Source organism: Bufo bufo, unplaced genomic scaffold (genome assembly GCF_905171765.1).
Source record: "Bufo bufo unplaced genomic scaffold, aBufBuf1.1, whole genome shotgun sequence".
Taxonomy (NCBI): Eukaryota; Metazoa; Chordata; class Amphibia; order Anura; family Bufonidae; genus Bufo; species Bufo bufo.
In genome coordinates this window covers 18,862-36,596 of record NW_024401156.1, presented here as the reverse complement: position 1 = coordinate 36,596, position 17,735 = coordinate 18,862, and the positions used below count along the sequence as shown (strand labels likewise).

At 46.2% G+C, this 17,735-nt stretch overlaps 1 protein-coding gene across 1 annotated transcript in view; it reads left to right on the top strand.

Annotated features, from left to right (window-relative positions):
* Positions 1-15,078, top strand: part of LOC120984668 (heat shock factor 2-binding protein-like) — a 68,522-nt gene extending 53,444 nt beyond the window's left edge. Inside the window, exon 7 of the mRNA XM_040413422.1 lies at positions 14,381-15,078. Within this exon, the coding sequence (XP_040269356.1) occupies positions 14,381-14,583 (203 nt within the window). The 3' untranslated portion in view covers positions 14,584-15,078. The remainder of the gene's footprint in view (positions 1-14,380) is intronic.
* Positions 15,079-17,735: the final 2,657 nt, after the last annotated feature.

Sequence of the window (17,735 nt, the reverse complement as noted above, 5' to 3'; positions counted from 1 at the left end):
GTCAGACAATGCAGATGGCAACGGTGGTAGCAGTTCAGTAGGTAGGGACAAAGCAGAAGAGTAGTCGGTAGGCAATTCCTGGTCAGCAGTGGACTTCCAGCAGTAGCAAGAGCAGCAGATGAGGAGAAGCTTGATCAAGGCTCAGGAGCTCAATAATCAGCAAACTGGAGTGCAAGGGGCTGGACTTATATAGGGAAGTACCAGGTGTGGGGAATCAAGGGTAATGAGCAAGGCTTGGCAAGACTGAGGTTAACTAATAGGCTTCAGGGAGGTATGTCCAGAGAGGACGGTAGCCTAGTAAGCAGGGCTACCGCCTGGGATGTGGCTGGTCACGGGTTCGAATCCCGACACACTGACATATTCCACAGAGGCGTACAGACATTCTCATCACTTACAGTGGGATGCGAAAGTTTGGGCAACCTTGTTAATCGTCATGATTTTCCTGTATAAATCGTTTGTTGTTACGATAAAAAATGTCAGTTAAATATATCATATAGGAGACACACACAGTGATATTTGAGAAGTGAAATGAAGTTTTTTGGATTTACAGAAAGTGCTATAATTGTTCAAACAAAATTAGGCAGGTGCATAAATTTGGGCACCATAAAAAAAAATGAAATCAATATTTAGTAGATCCTCCTTTTGCAGAAATTCCAGCCTCTAAACGCTTCCTGTAGGTTCCAATGAGAGTCTGGATTCTGGTTGAAGGTATTTTGGACTTTTCCTCTTTACAAAACATCTTTAGTTCATTCAGGTTTGATGGCTTCCGAGCATGGACAGCTCTCTTTAAGTCACACCACAGATTTTCAATTATATTAAGGTCTGGGAACTGAGATGGCCATTCCAGAACGTTGTACTTGTTCCTCTGCATAAATGCCTTAGTGGATTTTGAGCAGTGTTTAGGGTCGTTGTCTTGTTGAAAGATCCAGCCCTTGTCACTGATTCCTGGACATTGGTCTCCAGAATCTGCTGATACTGAGTGGAATCCATGCGTCCCTCTACTTTGACAAGATTCCCAGTCCCTGGACTGGCCCCACAGCCCCACAGCATGATGGAACCACCACCATATTTACTGTAGGTAGCAGGTGTTTTTATTGGAATGCCGTGTTCTTTTTCCTCCATGCATAACGCCCCTTGTTATGGCCAAATAACTAAATTTTAGTTTCATCAGTCCACAGCACCTTATTCCAAAATGAAGCTGGCTTGTCCAAATGTGCTTTAGCCCACCTCAGGCGGCACTTTTTGTGCTGTGGGCGGAGAAAAGGCGTCCTCTGCATCACTCTCCATAGAGCATCTCCTTGTGTAAAGTGCGCCGAATGGCTGAACGATGCACAGTGACTCCATCTGCAGCAAGATGATGTTGTAGGTCTTTGGTGCTGGTCTGTGGGTTGACTCTGACTGTTCTCACCATTCGTCGCTTCTGTCTATCCGAGATTTTTCTTGGTCTGCCACTTCGAGCCGTAACTTGAACTGAGCCTGTGGTCTTCCATCTCCTCAATATGTTCCTAACTGTGGAGACAGACAGTGAAATCTCTGAGACGGCTTTCTGTATCCTTCCCCTAAACCATGATGGTGAACAAGCTTTGTCTTCAGGTCATTTGAGATTTGGTTTGAGACCCCCATGTTGCTACTCTTCAGAGAAAATTAAAAGAGGAGGGAAACTTACAATTGACCCCCTTAAATACTCTTTCTCATAATTGGATTCACCTGTGTATGTAGGTCAGGGGTCACTGATCTTACCAAGCCAATTTGAGTTCCAATAATTAGTTCTAAAGGTTTTGGAATCAACAAAATGACAACAACAGTGACCAAATGTATGCACCTTCCTAATTCTGTATAAACAATTATAGCACTTTCTGCAAATCCAATAAACTTCATTTCACTTCTCAAATATCACTGTGTGTGTCTCCGATATGATAGATTTATCGTAACAACCAACGATTTATACAGGAAAATCATGACGATTAACAAGGTTGTCCAAACTTTCGCATCCCACTGTATATATCACTGACATATTCCACAGCGCTGTACAGACATTCTCATCACTTATATATCACTGACATATTCCACAGCTCTGTACAGACATTCTCATCCCTTATATATCACTGACATATTCCACAGCGCTGTACAGACATTCTCATCACTTATATATCGCTGACATATTCCACAGCGCTGTACAGACATTCTCATCCCTTATATATCACTGAGATATTCCACAGCGCTGTACAGACATTCTCATCCCTTATATATCACTGAGATATTCCACAGCGCTGTACAGACATTCCCATCACTTATATATCACTGACATATTCCACAGCGCTGTACAGACATTCTCATCACTTATATATCACTGACATATTCCACAGCGCTGTACAGACATTCTCATCACTTATATATGACTGACATATTCCACAGCGCTGTACAGACATTCTCATCACTTATATATCACTGACATATTCCACAGCGCTGTACAGACAGACATTCTCATCCCTTATATATCACTGACATATTCCACAGCAATGTACAGACATTCTCATCCCTTATATATCGCTGACATATTCCACAGCGCTGTACAGACATTCTCATCACTTATATATCACTGACATATTCCACAGCGCTGTACAGACATTCTCATCACTTATATATCACTGACATATTCCACAGCGCTGTACAGACAGACATTCTCATCCCTTATATATCACTGACATATTCCACAGCAATGTACAGACATTCTCATCCCTTATATATCGCTGACATATTCCACAGCGCTGTACAGACATTCTCATCACTTATATATCACTGACATATTCCACAGCGCTGTACAGACATTCTCATCACTTATATATCACTGACATATTCCACAGCGCTGTACAGACAGACATTCTCATCCCTTATATATCACTGACATATTCCACAGCAATGTACAGACATTCTCATCCCTTATATATCGCTGACATATTCCACAGCGCTGTACAGACATTCTCATCACTTATATATGACTGACATATTCCACAGCGCTGTACAGACATTCTCATCACTTATATATCACTGACATATTCCACAGCGCTGTACAGACAGACATTCTCATCCCTTATATATCACTGACATATTCCACAGCAATGTACAGACATTCTCATCCCTTATATATCGCTGACATATTCCACAGCGCTGTACAGACATTCTCATCACTTATATATCACTGACATATTCCACAGCGCTGTACAGACATTCTCATCACTATATATCACTGACATATTCCACAGCGCTGTACAGACATTATCATCACTATATATCACTGACATATTCCACAGCGCTGTGCAGAAATTTTCATCACTTATATATCGCTGACATATTCCACAGCGCTGTACAGACATTCTCATCACTTATATATCGCTGACATATCCCACAGCGCTGTACAGACATTCTCATCCCTTATATATCACTGGCATATTCCACAGCGCTGTACAGACATTCTCATCACTTATATATCACTGACATATTCCACAGCGCTGTACAGACATTCTCATCCCTTATATATCACTGACATATTCCACAGCGCTGTACAGACATTCTCATCACTGATATATCACTGACATATTCCACAGCGCTGTACAGACATTCTCATCACTTATATATCACTGACATATTCCACAGCGCTGTCCAGACATTCTCATCACTGATATATCACTGACATATTCCACAGCGCTGTCCAGACATTCTCATCCCTTATATATCACTGACATATTCCACAGCGCTGTACAGACATTCTCATCACTTATATATCACTGACATATTCCACAGCGCTGTACAGACATTCTCATCACTATATATCACTGACATATTCCACAGCGCTGTACAGACATTATCATCACTATATATCACTGACATATTCCACAGCGCTGTACAGAAATTTTCATCACTTATATATCGCTGACATATTCCACAGCGCTGTACAGACATTCTCATCACTTATATATCGCTGACATATCCCACAGCGCTGTACAGACATTCTCATCCCTTATATATCACTGGCATATTTCACAGCGCTGGACAGAAATTCTCATCACTTATATATCACTGACATATTCCACAGCGCTGTACAGACATTCTCATCACTTATATATCACTGACATATTCCACAGCGCTGTACAGACATTCTCATCACTTATATATCACTGACATATTCCACAGCGCTGTACAGACATTCTCATCACTTATATATCACTGACATATTCCACAGCGCTGTACAGACATTCTCATCACTTATATATCACTGACATATTCCACAGCGCTGTACAGACATTCTCATCACTTATATATCACTGACATATCCCACAGCGCTGTACAGACATTCTCATCCCTTATATATCACTGACATATTCCACAGCGCTGTACAGACATTCTCATCCCTTATATATCACTGGCATATTCCACAGCGCTGTACAGACATTCTCATCCCTTATATATCACTGGCATATTCCACAGCATTGTACAGACATTCTCATCACTTATATATCACTGACATATTCCACAGCGCTGTACAGACATTCTCATCACTTATATATCACTGACATATTCCACAGCGCTGGACAAACATTCTCATCACTTATATATCACTGACATATTTCACAGCGCTGTACAGACATTGTCATCACTTATATATCACTGACATATTCCACAGCGCTGTACAGACATTCTCATCACTTATATATCACTGACATATTCCATAGCGCTGTACAGACATTATCATCACTTATATATCACTGACATATTCCACAGCGCTGTACAGACATTCTTATCACTTATACAGTATATCACTGACATATTCCACAGCGCTGTACAGACATTCTCATCACTTATATATCACTGACATATTACACAGCGCTGTACAGACATTCTCATCACTTATATATCACTGACATATTCCACAGCGCTGTACAGACATTCTCATCACATATATATCACTGACATATTCCACAGCGCTGTACAGACATTCTCATCACTTATATATCACTGACATATTCCACAGCGCTGTACAGACATTCTCATCACTAATATATCACTGACATATTCCACAGCGCTGTACAGACATTCTTATCACTTATATATCACTGACATATTCCACAGCGCTGTACAGACATTCTCATCCCTTATATATCACTGACATATTCCACAGCGCTGTACAGACATTCTCATCCCTTATATATCACTGACATATTCCACAGCGCTGTACAGACATTCTCATCACTTATATATCACTGACATATTCCACAGCGCTGTACAGACATTCTCATCACTTATATATCACTGACATATTCCACAGCGCTGTACAGACATTCTCATCACTTATATATCACTGACATATTCCACAGCGCTGTACAGACATTCTCATCACTTATATATCACTGACATATTCCACAGCGCTGTACAAACATTCCCATCACTTATATATCACTGACATATTCCACAGCGCTGTACAGACATTCTCATCACTTATTTGTGGTCGTGGCAACCAAGAGAACGCACCCCGTCCTACCTAATTACCCTGCCCCTAAGCGGTTAGAGTTATGCCGCAACCGCGCCGTAGTAGGGACGCCTGAAAGAGGGCAAAAGACACACTGATTAGCAGGAGTAATTTAATACAACATAACTCACAAAACCAAACTTTGGAAAGCCATTGACATCTCAGTTTTGGGGTGAGGTATATAACGGCTAAAACACGCGGAGCGCCAACACCCTAACTTCTGGATGACATGCGCTGGTACCTGATTCTTGGAGGCCGCGGATGCGGCACCTATGCGAAATAAGTGTCCTGAGATCGCAGCTGGGTCACCGCCCAAACTGGCCACTAAGGAGCGTACGTGGGACACGAACTGATGAGTAGCGAGTGGTACCACCCCGAACGGCAATAGAGGACTATCTGGCCCGAACCCAGCTAATGCTGATTGCAACTGACGGAAGACTGTGACAGGGCACCATTGATGAGACATGGGGAAATAGGACACTGGGACTGGGGGACCCATCTGCGAGGTCTTGGACGTCCTGAGTAGTAGCACGTAACCCTCGGCGCTCTGGACCAACTGGCCGACTGTGAGAAACTTGCCACTACCAGGAGAACAAGTAAACTCCCCAGGTCTCAAGAAGCCATAGAAGGCTAAATAAACAGCGGATTTGAGCACCAGGCTGGGCAAAACCCCGAAAGGATCCAGGATGTCGGACAGGTTACGGAAAAGGAGCCCAGTAACAGCTTGTCTGCGCACTTTGCCTCCGGATCCACATCTGCTCAGACCCCTCAACGTAGCTTTGACAGCATGCATAGAAAACACTGATGCCCGTTCAGGATGACTGACAGAGAGGAAATGCTGCACCCCCGACAAGTATGACTTCACTGTGTTGTGGGACAGCTTGAGCTCCGAGTGGCAGTAGCCAATGAAAGCAAGGATATACTCCACAAAACTGGACTCTCCCTGAGGACATTCCCCCTGAAACCTGCAAAACGCCCTCTACCCGGTGTTATATGCCCTGGTCGTGTTTGGTGAAAGGGACTTGGCTAGTAAAGCGTGGGCCGTCTCTAGGTGACCGATCACACTAGTATTAGTGACTCGTGAGGGGGGACGGTAGCGCCCACAACATCTGCCTCTGGCATGACCTGCAAGAAAAGGGAGAAATTAGCCCTCGATAAAGCGTCAGCAGCCACATTTTGCGGACCTGGCACATGCGTACTATGCGACACAGAAATGATAATGTAGGGAGAGTTGAACTAACCGTCTCAAGAGACACATGACATAAGAGGATTTAGACAACCCACTATTTAAAATATCTACCACCGCAGCGTTATCAGTTACGAACAAAACAGAGCGATTTACCCAGCGACTGCCCCACACGTGGGCGGCCACCACAATGGGGTACAGTTCGAACAGCGCTGAGGTTTGTATGAAACCTGGGATCTGTCTCACCTCAGCAGGCCATTCGTCTGCGACCCAGTGGGTGCCAAAAATAGCAGCAAAACCTGAGCTAGCAGCCGCGTCCGAAAAGACTACAGGGGATTGGCTAGACAACTCGGGTATAAACAAAGACACCCCGTTCCACTGGCAAAGAAAGTGGTCCCACATGTGAAGGTCAGCTAAGGCCTGACTATTCAGACGCACTGGGCTGTCTTGTTCCGGGGCCGTGGTCAGGAGCACCAGCAAGCGGGAGATGAACGACCTGCCTTGCGGAATGATACACATGGCGAAATTCAACATACCCAGTAGCGACTGTAAATCCGCCTTGGTGACCACGGTTGTGACAGAAAACCTGTGAATGACTTCCCTAATTCTAACTAGTTTGTCCGATGGTAACCTGGCTAACATGTCCTGCGAGTCCAGTTCGATGCCCAGGAAGGTGATGACTGTGGACGGGCCTTCTACTTTCTTGGGGGAGACCGGGACACCTAACTGGGAGAAACACCTCAATAACTTCCCCAACAAATTCACAGCGGACCTTATGTTCTAAAACCCAATGGAGGGCCTGAGCCAACTAATCAAAGAGCCACGGGCTGCTCTTAGAACCGAAGGTGAGTTTGGTGGAAAAATAGTATTGGTCCTTCCACTTAATGCCGTGCCACTGCCAGAGCGCTGGCATAATGGGAATAACTTAAAGGAGTCCGATATATCCGCCTTAGACAACATCGATCCGGGTCCTAACTGCGTGATAATGGCGATGGCCTGGTCAATAGAAGAATACCTCATGCCCACTTCCTCTGAAGGAATGAGGGCGTTAAGACTAGGGACATGGGAACCATGTGGGGCTGACAGGTCGATGATAAGTCTCTCCTTCTTGCTAAATTTGCCCGTGACCACTCCACCGGGACTAACTCTCCACCGCTGAAAGGGGGGGCACTTTGAAGGGACCGATCAAGAAACCCTTACCCAACTCGGACTCTATTAGTTTGTCTACAGAATCAGGATTCCTCTCGGCAGACTGAAGGTTCTTGCACTTATACGTGTATTCTGGTGTCATGATTAACCCTGTATGAAAGCCCCCGCAGAATCCTGAAATCAGAAACTGCACGAACCCTGGATTATGATGACCTTGCAAATACCCCCGTAAACAATCGGTATTGACCACACTCATGTAGGCTTTAACTGATTTTAATGAGCATGCGACTCTGGGATGGGCCCTAAAGCAATTGGTTCAGATGTGCAGCAGACGGCATTGACCAAAATTACAAGATCCGAAGTTATAATTATTACAAATCTGGGCCCTACCCAACTGAACAATGGGCCGGCCTAACTTGTCAACTGAACTAGGTGCCCTGAAGACATTGAGTGGCCCGGCCGACGAACCGGAAGGGTAGGACGGCGTACTGGCGGCTGATTTATGGCACCACTCGGTAGAGTGGAAGATGGACTGACAAGCGGAACAGGAGGGAGCTTTCAGACCCGCAAAATGCCTGCAAAACAATTCTGTGTCTAAGTTGGACCAATTTGTAACAAATTGAAATTGCGTTAACGCTGCCGCTGCTTTGGCTGCAAAAGAACAATGGTAATCGTAAAACGAACACCCTCCGTACTTATATCCCAACTCTGTAACTCGAAAAAGGTACAGATCGAGTTCCTCCCTCCTGTCAGGCCTAACAGAACATATTACATCTCTGAAAAGGCTGAACGCCATGACGAACTCTGGGATGGTCAACTTGCGGTTGAGCCTGTGGTCACGGCCTCTCAGCAAAACCGAGACTTCCCTGCAAGCTATAACTTTATTGTCGGACAAGTCCCTGGAGGCTATCAGTAAAGAAGCAAGGTTAACATCCCTACCCTCTAAGATATCTTTCCTGACGTTGGCCGGAACGAAATGAGCAGGAGACACATTGGGAACGGCCAGGGTAGTACGAGTTTCCCCCGCAGCGGAGGTGGTGGCGACCGGAACCTCAGGGGGAGAAACAGGAATGACCGAGCCTCGAGACTCGACTGACTCCAACCTCGCTTGCATTGAAGTGACAGCTGATGTTAGGCTGTTCAGCATGACATGTAACTGAGCGAGCGATGTTTGCACCGTGGTCATGGGGAGATCATCTTGACTTGGCGCCACAGAGTCTTTCCACAGCCGATATAATTCCGCCTTCCTGGCGGCAGCCGGGAAAGGGATACCCCTCTTCGTAAGTTCCGACATAAGCTTAGGGATAGTCCATGCTCGCAGGGACGGTATACTGCCCCCTTCGGACATTCCTGCCACATTCTCGTCCATAGATGCCTCAACGATATCCGATGCGTGTGACATCACAGCTGTGGAAACAGTAACGTAAATTGACCGGCTAAACTGGGCGACCACCAGCACCAGTAAACCTGCCCTTTTTTTTTTTTTCAATAGTGCCTGGAAAAGTGCCCCGCCCCCGTGCAGCTCTGCACACTAACCACAGGAGGACCGTGAAGGAGTGGCCAGGAAACCGACACCCAGAAAGTAACACACAGAGGAAATATGGTGCACTTACCCGCTCAGAAAATCTATGGACTGACCACCGCGGAAAGCTTGTAAAACAGCACAACCTGGACGTGAGACAGTGCATGAGACACAACCCCGCTAGTGAGTGCTCTCCTCCCCCCTCCCCAACGTGTACCCCTACTACCTTGCCGACAAGCCACAATCTCAGGATGTAATCAAGACAAAATTAGGACCTAGAAGCAAAACAATTAAAGCATCAACCCTGGATTGTGCACGCGTTGTAAGGAACCGTACGAATAAGTAAGATATGAATGATGGAACATGAGCTGGCAACCCTATGTACGGCCGGCAGAAGGAAGCTACATTTACTCCCCTTGACCGAGCCTGGTGTTATCGTCACGGATCCCTGCCTATCTACACGGCACGGCGGCCCGTGCCAGACTTTAATGAAGGTGAGGAACGGGGCCACGGCGTCCCCCGCACCCTTCCACGATAACCGCGTGGGGAGCAGCGTAGCTCCCTGGCATCGTGAACCGGGGCAGCCCTCTACTACACCGTGGCCCCCGCCCCTCACCAACACGGCCCGTGTGCCACGTGGGGAGCTCCCGCGGCTCCCTGGCAGAGCGCCCAGTGCGGGGGTGCCCCCCTTCGCCTAAGGGGCCGACCCGCCGTCGACTGGGCATGCCTACCACGTGGGGAGCAGCGCAGCTCCCTGGCAAAAGAACCGGTGTAGGGGGAGCCCCTATTTCATCATGGGCCCCGCCCCCACCAGTCAGTGAACGTTGCCGCTTGGGGGGCCGCACAGCTCCCTGGCAGAGTGCCCAGTGCGGGGGTGCCCCACTTCGCCTAAGGGGCCGACCCACCGCCGGCTGGGCACGCCTACCATGTAGGGAGCAGCGCAGCCCCCTGGCATAGAGAACTGGGGTAGGGGGAGCCCTTATTTCATCCTGGGCCCCGCCCACCAGCGGTTAATGAATGTTGCCGCGTGGGGGGCCGCACAGCTCCCTGGCAGAGTGCCCAGTGCGGGGGTGCCCCCCCTTCGCCTAGGGGGCCGACCCACCGCCGGCTGGGCACGCCTACCACGTGGGGAGCAGCGCAGCCCCCTGGCTCTGAGAACCGGCGTAGGGGGAGCCCCTAACTCCTCATGGGCCCCGCCCCCCGCCGGTACCTGAACGATGCCGCGTGGGGCGCCGCATTTAGACCGGGGGAAGGGGGAGCCCTCCTATCATGGGCCCCGCCCCCCGCCGGCTGAAGTCGATGCCACGTGGAGAGCCGAGCGGCACTCTGGCACAATGCTCCAGTGAGTGTAAGCCCCCCCTTGCTTAGGGGGCCGACCCCGCCGGCCGGACAGGAATCCTGCATGCTGCTGAAGCAGCTTCTTACCCCCGCCTGACGACTGAACCTCCAGGTACGATCGTGCTTGCAGGAAACTCTGCGACGTCGTACAAGGTGGGAGGGGCGCTGGCCGTTGAAGTAGGCAGCCAAGCCCCTCCCACAAATACAGGCCAATGAATCGGCCTTACACATATCACTGACATACTCCACAGCGCTGTACAGATATTCTTACCACTTATATGTCACTGACATACTCTACAGCGCTGTACAGACATTCTTATCACTTATATATCACTGACATATTCCACAGCGCTGTACAGACATTCTCATCACTTCTATATCACTGACATATCCCACATCGCTGTACAGACATTCTCATCCCTTATATATCACTGACATATTCCACAGCGCTGTACAGACATTCTCATCCCTTATATATCACTGACATATTCCACAGCGCTGTACAGACATTCTCATCCCTTATATATCACTGACATATTCCACAGCGCTGTACAGACATTCTCATCCCTTATATATCACTGACATATTCCACAGCGCTGTACAGACATTCTCATCACTTATATATCACTGACATATTCCACAGCGCTGTACAGACATTCTCATCACTTATATATCACTGACATATTCCACAGCGCTGTACAGACATTCTCATCACTTATATATCACTGACATATTCCACAGCGCTGTACAGACATTCTCATCACTTATATATCACTGACATATTCCACATCGCTGTACAGACATTCTCATCCCTTATATATCACTGACATATTCCACAGCGCTGTACAGACATTCTCATCCCTTATATATCACTGACATATTCCACAGCGCTGTACAGACATTCTCATCACTTATATATCACTGACATATTCCACAGCGCTGTACAGACATTCTCATCACTTATATATCACTGACATATTCCACAGCGCTGTACAGACATTCTCATCCCTTATATATCACTGACATATTCCACAGCGCTGTACAGACATTCTCATCACTTATATATCACTGACATATTCCACAGCGCTGTACAGACATTCTCATCACTTATATATCACTGACATATTCCACAGCGCTGTACAGACAGACATTCTCATCACTTATATATCACTGACATATTCCACAGCGCTGTACAGACATTCTCATCACTTATATATCACTGACATATTCCACAGCGCTGTACAGACATTCTCATCACTTATATATCACTGACATATTCCACATCGCTGTACAGACATTCTCATCCCTTATATATCCCTGACATATTCCACAGTGCTGTACAGACATTCTCATCCCTTATATATCACTGACATATTCCACAGACATTCTCATCACTTATATATCACTGACATATTCCACAGCGCTGTACAGACATTCTCATCACTTATATATCACTGACATATTCCACAGCGCTGTACAGACATTCTCATCACTTATATATCACTGACATATCCCACAGCGCTGTACAGACATTCTCATCACTTATATATCACTGACATATTCCACAGCGCTGTACAGACATTCTCATCACTTATATATCACTGACATATTCCACAGCGCTGTACAGACATTCCCATCACTTATATATCACTGACATATTCCACAGCGCTGTACAGACATCATCACTCGCTTTCCCCAGTGGAGCTCATTTTGTGGGAGGAACGCACACGCAAACAGAGGGAGAACATAGAAACTCAGTGAATATGTTATCCTTGATCAGATTGGAACACAGGATCCCAGTGCTAACCAGTGAGTCACTATGCTGTCCACCGGTGCTGATCACTGAGCCACCATTCTCCCGTACAGTGTTAACCACTGAGCTGCTTAAAATTCTATCATCCTCTGTGTGGAATAACAGAAGAGGAGCATTCTGCTGACAGGTCGTCTTGGGGAGTCCTCTGTAACTTCCTTTTATGTTTCAGGGTGTTCTCTTGCACTTGTATAAATCTTCTCCCCTTAGGCAATTTTCTTGCAGGCTGCAGCCGATTCCCCTTCCCCCACAGTCTTCAGGATTCATCCCACCACATACCTCCCAGAGTGGAATTTAGAGAGACCGCCACAAAATAAAACATTAGACAGAGACGTCAGCAGATTGCCACTGCGCAGTCTGACATCTATGACTTGTAGCAGAAAGAGAGCATATTCCCTGCAAAGTGAAATGTTCTACACATGTCCCTTTAGCCTCACAGAGCATGGAAGAGTAGTCAGTGAGTGGCCGTGATGTGGGTGTTGAGGAGTCGGCACCCCTACAGCAGTCACAGATACTTCGATTATTGCTAAAACTTTACTACAAGGAGACCCAAATCAAGAACCTCTAACAATAACATATCCTTAAAGGTCTTGGCCCATCTTGCACTTTGGTGGCATATCACTAGGATATGTCTGATAGGTGCAGGTCCCAGAGGTGAGACCTGCACCTATCTCTAGAACAGGGCCCACAAAAGGAAGGAGAGCAGACTGCACATGTGTAGCGTGCTCTCCATTTCTTTCTATGGAACTTCCAAAAAAAGCAGATTGAGTGCACTAGGCTATTTCCACAGGGCACAAGCATGGCCACCCCTCCATTTACCTCCCTATAATGTCCTGTACGGAGGAAGCAGGATCTACTTTCTCTCTGTAGCCTAAGGGGAGACATTATTGCAGCTAATTGTAAGTGCTATATCTCACCCCAAGTGCTTTAGTCACATCTATACTGCCCAGTACCTCTCTATTATGTCCCATATAGAGCTTCTGAGTGAGAAATACGGAGCAGAATATACTCTCTCCATATGTAGTCAATGGGGATACGTTATTACAGCTAATAGTGCTATATGTCATCTCAAGTGCTTTATTCACATCTATACTGCTCAGTACCTCTCTATAATGTCCAATATGGTGCTTCTATTTGAGAGTTAGGGAGCAGGATCTCTTATCTCCATATGTAGTGTATGGGTAGACAGTATTACAGCTAATAGTGCTATATCTCATCTCAAGTGCTTTATTCAAGTATGCTCAACAGAGGTTCTAGTGCCAACTAACCCTAAGTCTAACTTCTCCATGACACAAGGTCCATGCACCCCTGTATATCCTGACGTCAGCACAGGGTACCAGGATAACCCTGCACATAACAAGCCTCCTGCAGAGACTATAGTTCTCATGATTCCATTGAACATAAACAGGAGGGTATCTGCCCAACCCACTACCCCCTTCCAGACCCAATTCCTCCCAAAGGATGACCACCACCATTGCTTATCAAACCCCATAAATCCAATATCTGGGATATCTTTTTGCATATTCCATGTCGCACATAACATCCCCGCTCTACGAGGTGCTTTGCCTTTTTTCTGCCTTTGAGCCTGAAGAAGGGCTTCCTCCCTACTAGTTGTGTTACAAGTGCTGCATCACAGGCATATTACTGTATATCTGACATGGAATACAATATGCAGAAAGAACTGCAATTAGAAGGGCTGACTCTTTCTTATTGAGTTAGTGAACCCCTGTGGAGTATCTTCTGCTCCATGGGATCCCTGTCTTCCCAGATCCGTTACTTCTGTGCTCCTTACATTATAGACAGAGTAGGTCAGACGTGTTCGGTTGGGAATGACCTGTCTCTTCCTCCTAGATCCTGACAATGAAGTCTGTCTCCACACCCTGCGTCTCATCCAGTCCTTGGTTCTTGAGCCGGATGTTCTGCACATGTTATGGGAAGAAGTCCAGCAATGCCTGCCCCGCATCACGGAGCTGTCCCATACAGCCAACTCAGAACTGCGGAAGATGGCGTCAGAGTTACTGGAGGAGCTGAAGGACCCAATGGTGGAGGGTTAATCTGCCTGTGATGTCATCTTCTCACTCCTCATGTCACAAACAAACGATATCATTGTAAGGTTGTGATAAACATGGCATAGAGAATTTTTTTAGCTGTTATGTCGTACAACATGCTGTGATGTCACTAGTCGATGATTTGGGATTTCACTACCAGATGCTGTAATGTTCCTGGGATATGATGTCACTTTATGTAACATTCTGTACCTGTGATGTCATTACCAGATAATGTCACATCCCTGCACTGTGATGTCAAGGTTGATGGCACATTCCTAGGCGGTGATGTCACTGTCTGATTTTATGTTGCAGATGTTTCCATGTTCTTTAGTTTACATGATATAACATTTATTGACTGTGATGCCACTACCTAATGAGGTCACACTTCTCAGCTGGGATGATGATGATGCCATGTTCCTTGGTTCTGATGTCACTACCAGATGTTGTCTTGTTCCTTGAATATGATGTCAGATTCCACAGTTATGATGTCACAAGTACACGTTGCAGGTTCCTCAGAGAGACATTCCTCTTTTCTCTATGTGACATCTCTTTTCTTTATTGCTGTTTTACTTTTGAATATTAAATTATTACTTTCATTCTGTTGTGTTTCTTACATTTGAGGAGGTCGGGGATTTTTTGCAGCACAACCATGAACACATTAATAGGATAGACTCTGCTGTACCTCCCAAACTACAGACCGTCTCATGCCTCCCAAACTACGGATCACACCGTGCCTCCTAAATTACGGATCACACCGTGCCTCTCAAACTACGGATCACATCGTGCCTCCCAAACTACGGATCACACCGTGCCTCTCAAACTACGGATCACACCGTGCCTTCAAAACTACGGATCACACCTTGCCTCCCAAACTACGGATCACACCGTGCCTCACAAACTACGGATCACACCGTGCCTCACAAACTACGGATCACACCGTGCCTCCCAAACTACGGATCACACCGTGCCTCCCAAACTACGGATCACACCGTGCCTCCCAAACTACGGATCACACCGTGCCTCCCAAACTACGGATCACACCGTGCCTCCCAAACTACGGATCACACCGTGCCTCCCAAACTACGGATCACACCGTGCCTCCCAAACTACGGATCACACCGTGCCTCCCAAACTACGGATCACACCGTGCCTCCCAAACTACGGATCACACCGTGCCTCCCAAACTACGGATCACACCGTGTCTCTCAAACTACGGATCACACCGTGCCTCACAAACTACGGATCACACCGTGCCTCACAAACTACGGATCACACCGTGCTTCACAAACTACAGATCATATATATAATGACTCACAAATTATGGATCGTACCATGACTCTTAAAATACGGATCATACTATGATTCCCAAACTATGGATCGTACCATAACTACCAAACTACAGATCGCACCATGATTGTTAAAATACGGATCTTCCCATGATCCCCAAACTATGGATCATACCACAACTCCCAAACTACGGCTCGTACCATGATTCCCAAGCTACAGATCGTACAATGACTTCCAAACTAAGGATCATGAGATGACTCCCAAAATACAGACTGTACTGTGACTCTCAAACAACAGATTGTACCACGACTCCAAAAAAAAGTCCCAAACTACGGATTGTACTATGAGTCTAAATCTACAGATTGTACCATGACTCCTAAACTATGGATTGTACAATGACTCCCAAACTACAGATCATACCATGACAACCAATTACGCATCATGACTCCTAAACTACGGGTTGTACCATGACTCTTGAACAACGGATCATACCAACACTCCCAAACTACAGATCGTGCCATGACTCCCAAACTACGGGTTGTACCATGACTCCAAAATTAGGGATTGTACCATGACTCCCAAACTACGGATTGTACCATGACTCCCAAACTACGGATTGTACCATGACTCCCAAATTAGGGATTGTACCATGACTCCCAAACTAGGGATTGTACCATGACTCCCAAACTATTCATCTTACGTTGACTGCCAAACTAGGGATTGTACCATATGTCCGAAACTACAGGTCGCACCATGATTCTTAAATCGGGTCGTACCATGATTCCCAAAAGACAGATCGCATCATGACTCCTGAACTACAGATCGTACCATACCGTAATTCCCAAACTATGGATCGTACCATGTGTCCAAAACTACAGATTGTACCATAACTCCAAAACTACAGATCAAAACATGACTCCTAAACTACGGATCATATCATACCCCTCAAACTACGCATCATACAATGATTCCCAAAATAAGAATTATGCTATGACTCCCAAATTACCGATGGTATCATAAATCTAAAACTACAGATCTTACCATTCCTCCCAAACTTTGGATCGTACTGTTACTCATAATATATATATATACACTCACCTAAAGAATTATTAGTGCCCCCATACTAATACGGTGTTGGACCCCCTTTTGCCTTCAGAACTGCCTTAATTCTACGTGGCATTGATTCCACAAGGTGCTGATAGAATTCTTTAGAAATGTTGGCCCATATTGATAGGATAGCATCTTGCAGTTGATGGAGATTTGAGGGATGCACATCCAGGGCACGAAGCTCCCGTTCCACCACATCCCAAAGATGCTCTATTGGGTTGAGATCTGGTGACTGTGGGGCCATTTTAGTACAGTGAACTCATTGTCATGTTCAAAAAACCATTTTTCCAGTCTTGAACAGTCCAATTTTGGTGAGCTCGTGCAAATTGTGGCCTCTTTTTCCCATTTGTAGTGGAGATGAGTGGTACCCGGTGGGGTCTTCTGCTGTTGTAGACCATCCGCCTCAAGGTTGTGCGTGTTGTGGCTTCACAAATGCTTTGCTGCAGACCTCGGTTGTAACGAGTGGTTATTTCAGCCAACGTTGCTCTTCTATCAGCTTGAATCAGTCGGCCCATTCTCCTCTGACCTCTAGCATCCACAAGGCATTTTCGCCCACAGGACGGCCGCATACTGGATGTTTTTCCCTTTTCACACCATTCTTTGTAAACCCTAGAAATGGTTGTGCGTGAAAATCCCAGTAACTGAGCAGATTGTGAAATACTCAGACCGGCCCGTCTGGCACCAATAACCATGCCACGCTCAAAATTGCTTAAATCACCTTTCTTTCCCATTCTGACATTCAGTTTGGAGTTCAGGAGATTGTC